At 56.0% G+C, this 5,099-nt stretch overlaps 1 protein-coding gene across 2 annotated transcripts in view; it reads right to left on the bottom strand.

The window, feature by feature from the left end:
• Positions 1-532: 532 nt before the first annotated feature.
• Positions 533-5,099, bottom strand: part of DUSP26 (dual specificity phosphatase 26) — a 6,175-nt gene continuing 1,608 nt past the window's right edge. For both annotated transcript variants that reach the window (XM_035004061.1, XM_035004060.1), the window contains exons 2-4: positions 3,300-3,582; positions 1,657-1,871; positions 533-1,129 (exon numbers count right to left, since the gene is read on the bottom strand). In XM_035004061.1, the coding sequence (XP_034859952.1) occupies positions 930-1,129; positions 1,657-1,871; positions 3,300-3,520 (636 nt within the window). In that variant the 5' untranslated portion in view covers positions 3,521-3,582 and the 3' untranslated portion in view covers positions 533-929. The remainder of the gene's footprint in view (positions 1,130-1,656; positions 1,872-3,299; positions 3,583-5,099) is intronic.

The raw sequence follows: 5,099 nt of genomic DNA, 5'->3' as shown, positions 1-5,099 counted from the left end.
TGAGGCAAACCTGGAAAGATGACAAGAGGAAGCAATTACATCACCCTTCTTTCCCTCTCCTCCAATTCCTTGGTACCAGGCAAAGCCCAGACACCCCCGAATGTAGGATTTAGGGCGGGGGTTGATTTAAGATTCACATTCTGCTATCCAATCACGATGGGGACTTGATATTGAAACTGGAAATTTTTTTGAAAATAAAGCGATATTTCGTCCACACCTGAGCTTGGGAACAGAAACCTATTTTAAGCCGGGCGGTGGACGTGCCTTCCTCGCGGCTGCACAAAGGGGTTGTAAGCCTGAAGTTTTTGGTCCTCTGCTGCCCCTGTGTGGACATAGCGGGAAACAACACTTCAAGATCTCGCTTGTGGCCAGAGTAAAATTGGACTTGAGAGAAAGAACCACCCCCCGAGAATCACTGGAGGTTTATGACCACGGTGAGGGAGTCAGGAACTGTTGCTATCCCCAGAAAGCTAGGGTTTTCCAGGAGAGAGGTGGGGAGCTCCTACAAGCTGTCAATGACTTCACCAGGATCTTGTCTTGTCCACCATCTTTATTTTCCCTCAAGACACCTGCAGCCAGGAAGCGAGCCATCATCTAAAGACTCCCAGGCATGCACCCCTGCAGCTTTTGGCCGCGACCAGCGCCCGCAGGCACAGCGCCAATCCTCCCACACCTCCTCTTCCTGCGCTTGGAGTAACAAGTCTGTGAGTGTCTCCCTCTGGTCTCACAGCTTTTCACACTCTCTCTTTACCGTCTGTCTCTACACCACCACCATCTACACAACATATCTACACCGTCACGTTCGTGCTTGCAGCATCCCTGACTCCCTGCGCAGGCACAGGACAGGGGAAGATGGGGTATCTGGGCCTCCTCCCTCCAGCTGGGAGCCAGGGCCAAATGCACCTGGCCTGACCCCCTATCCCCTCCCCTCAGGCCTCCAGACCCTGCCGCAGCCTGCGGTCCAGGGCCAGGAGCTGTCGCAAGAAGCCCCGGTTGGGGATGATGCCTCGGTGGTCCTTGACTTTCTTGATGGCCTCCACGAGGGTGAGGTGGTGGTACAGCATGAGGTAGGCCAGTACCAGCGTGGCAGATCGGCTCACTCCCACGGCGCAGTGTACCAGGATCTTCCCTGCGAGGACAGACACACGAGGAGGCTGTGGGACTGTCTGTGGTGGGCTGGAGGCAGCTAGGGAGAGGGCGACGGGGCCAGGTGAGGAGGACGACAGGGAAGCAGGTGCACACGGAGACAGGATGGGGTGCCGACTAGGGGTGGGAAGAATGTCGACCCCTGGGAGGCCTGGACGGGATAAGATGGACAACGTGCAGCAGTTCAGCGTCCGGGAGCCTGAGAGGGGCTCCCAGGGAGACAGACGCTCATCACTAATGTAAAACTGAGTCTCGCACAGCGTGAGGATCTGGGGATCTGGTGAGTGTTCCCCAGTGCATTAGCATCTGTGCTCTGTTAACACTTTGGATTATTTCCTTCTCTTCTCATGCACTGCCTTTAACAAATAGTTGAGAGTGTTTTTCTTGCCTTCATATCAGATCCTGAGCATTCTGTCACGTCATTCAAATCTCTCCAGCCTTGAACCCTCCAGCTTTCCCCTAACTCCGATGTCCCTTGTTCCTTCCCTCCCCCTGGCTTCCCCCTCCTACCTCCTGGCTGGTTCAGCGCCCGGTGGATGAAGTCAGCAGCCGTCTGGAAGTGGATGCTCATGTCAAAGGCTGGCGAGTCATGGGCCTCAACACCCAGGTAGCGAATGCCCAGCCCCTCGTAGGCCTCGGGCGTGCCTCGCCACCTGCTGTGTGAGGCATTGAGGACGTGGGTGACGCCCAGGCGACGGAGCTCCCGGCGGTTGTTGGCTATGTCCCTGCATTGAGTAGAGGATAAAGGGAGGGTGGGGAAGCTGGGCTCTGGGGCAAGAAGCCCTGGCCTCCACCCTGTCCACTGCCTAGCTAACGTCATTGGCTCCATGCCTCCGCTGTACTTACTGAGGACCCAGAGGGGGGAACCAAGATGGGCAACGACCTGGCGTCTCGTCCTTGAGCAAGGGTTGAGGGTACTGGGGAGGTTCTGCCTGGAGAAGAGAAGACTAATGGGGTGGGCGAACGATAGCCATAATAAAATATTGAGAGTCCTCCAAGGCAGCTTGATCTGTGGGAAGGACTGACTGGCTCTGTACTTCGTGTACAGAAGTATGTACTAACCGTGGAATCCAGCTGAAGAAAGACGGAAACACCTTGGGAGAGAATGACTCTCCTGTCACTGGGGTATTCAAGCACAGAGAGGAGGTCAGTATATAGGCATGGATGCGCAAGAGGGGATCTGGACCTCAGCTGGGTTGTTGGACCAGCTCACGTTCAACCTCCTTGTTAACCTTGAGGCGATAGGATTCTGACCCTTGCTCCCACACCTAGCTCCCCTGTTACTTTCTGCTCTCGTTGACACCCAGAATGTTCTCATGTTCTACTAGTTATTCCATGCTCATTTGGACCATGTTTTACGACATTACCTTCGGGGGTTCCTCTGGCCCATCCCCCGCAGCTTAGTGGCAGACATCTCTCAGGCAACATGGCCACACCTCAGGGCCAACGCCCTGTCCAGTGCAAACTCCTCAAGTACGAGCCCTGAACTTGAACCTCCAAGTCCTGGCTCTGCTACTTACGACCCGTGTGACCTTGGGCCAGTCACAACGTCTCTGAGCTTCAGTTTTGCCATCTGTAACCTGGGGGCAGTGGTACCTACCTCACAAGGCTGTTGTGAAGATTAAGAGAGGAAATGCATGTGAAAAACTCCTTGTGGACTATGAAGCCCTTGAGAGACAGAGAAGTGAGGGGCCTCCTCCCTGGATGCTCTTCTCTCCAGGCCCTCCTGCTGCAGGGCCTCTGCATACACGGCGGCTTTGCCTGGTCAACCCCTCGGCTTCCTACCCACTCCCTGGCTCCCGATGGCTGCCCGTGTCCAGCATCACAGCACAATACATGGAAGGTTAGGGAAGTCATCTACAGTGTCCGCCACATGGCATTGGCACTCAGTAATTAATTTTGCTAAGTGAGTGACGTTTTTACTTGAACAGAGACTATCTGTCCAGAGTTAATAATCCTGCCCCAACTGCCCCAAACCCTCCAGCCTCCACTCTCTGCCCATGCACCCCTGCCCCTCCCTCCTCACCCTGGAAGCAGCAACACGACTCAGCACCTGCCTGCCACCCTTCTCCTTTCTTCTTGCGTGCGTACACACACACACACACACACACGCGCGCGCGCGCAGCCATGACCCCGGGATGCCGGGTACGTACTGGTCTCCGAGGTAGAGGCCCGGCCAGACCTCATCGGCATGGTTACAGGCGGTCTTGCCTGTGTAGAGCAGCCTCTCCAACTCAAAGACGTTGAGGAAGGGATGTTGCACATCTGGCATCTCCTCCAGGGCCCCTCTAGTACGAACAGGAGACCTTGAGCCACTCCGGGAGAAGCGGGCCATAAAAGTCATGGAGGCCCAGAGCCAGTTACCAGGGCACATCTTAGAGGCGGCTGCAGGGGTGGCTTTGCGCCGACGCGGGGTCAGTCTCCAGGTAGCTGTTGCTGGAGGAGGGATGGAAGGGAGACACACCTGAGTGGGTCCGGAGCAGCTGCTTCTTCTTGCCAACTGGGCTGGGCCCTGGGGAGAAGCTTCTCAAGGGAAGGAAGGGAAGTCTGGCCCTGGCGGGGGCGGGGGGAGGGGCTCCCTAATTACTCTTTCCTTCAAGCTGCAGCAGCTCCTTTCTGCTCTTTGGCTCAGCCAGGCAAGGAGGTGGGAGTCACATGTCCTTGTTTACGGGAGAGGGAGCTGCCCAGCTGCTGGCTTTTTGCCCCACCACTCCACCCCCACTCCCAACACACATACACAAACACACACACGCGCACACATTTGATATTTGGGTGGCAGTGCCCATTGTGGGAGCTCCCGCCAGCCGGAATCTGGGTCTCATCTGCCTGGGTCCCCAGGCAAAGAGCCCAGGGAGCTGGGAGGGGAATGGGGGGGTGGCTTTGGACCCACCCAGAGAGAATGAGCAGGAAGATAGCAGCAGCTGGGGCCATGACATATGCCAAGCCCTTCTCCTCAGCACCAGAGAGATGGGCTGCTTTAACCCATTGCTGCCCTACCACTGCCTCAGAGTTAAGCCTACTATGGGAAGTGTTACGTTGGGGGCTGGGGTGAGTGGGGAACAGCAATAAAGAGAAAGTGTAAGTTTCTGAAAAATACTTGCCGAAGGCATGCACTAATGGAAGAGGGTGCCAAGCTAAGTGCACAACAGCCAATCTACTCTCCTTTGATCAGCATGCAGAAATTATTGATCAAACCTCATCTCTCATGTGAGGATTTCTGAGTCAAGCAGGGCTGGAGTAATGTGTCTGGGTGTGTAGGGGAGAGGCGGAGGCTGGGGGCTGAAGAAGGGAAGGGATAAGGGATTCTGCCAGGCCCAGGGGCTCAGAGGCTGAAATGACCATCCGAGTTGCTGTTGGAGTCAAGTGACCCTATTCGGGGCATGGGGCTGGCAGTGAGGGGCTTAGCAGGTGTGCCTCAGACTCCCTGTGGACAACTGGCCTTTGTAAAAGGCTTGTGCAGAGCTGCAGAGCTGGGAAGAGCCAGCCTTTGAGACTTGTCCTGGGTCCTTCAGGCAGAGAGGCCACTGTGACAAGAGCCCCTCCGTCCTCCTCCTCCCCCTCTCCCATCACCAGGGTGGACTGGTCCCAAGGATTCCCTTTCCACTCCCTTCCTGGTCCTCAACCAAAAGTCTAGTCTCGAGAGGCCATCTTTGACCTGCACACACTCTGCGGACCCATCCCTCCCTGTGAGCCAGGGCCCCGGCTCTCCTTTCCCCCAGGCCAGGGGAGACCGAGCACTAACAGGTCTTAGGAAGCATGGGCATTAGGATCAGGGCTGCTGAGGGGAGCCTGGATCTTAGGGCGTTCAGGGAGAGAGATGTTTGCAAAGGCTGGGGCAGAAAGAGCACAGAAATATAGCACTCTAGCCACCATCGCCATCACGAACCACCACCACCATCATCATTCCATCATCATCATCATCATCATCATCATCATCATCATCATCATCATCA

The sequence above is a fragment of the Mirounga leonina genome, unplaced genomic scaffold (assembly GCF_011800145.1).
Source record: "Mirounga leonina isolate KUSES-001 unplaced genomic scaffold, KU_Mleo_1.0 Mir_128, whole genome shotgun sequence".
Lineage (NCBI taxonomy): Eukaryota > Metazoa > Chordata > Mammalia > Carnivora > Phocidae > Mirounga > Mirounga leonina.
Note: the sequence above shows the minus strand (reverse complement) of the source record. Positions and strands in the feature narration are given on the sequence as shown.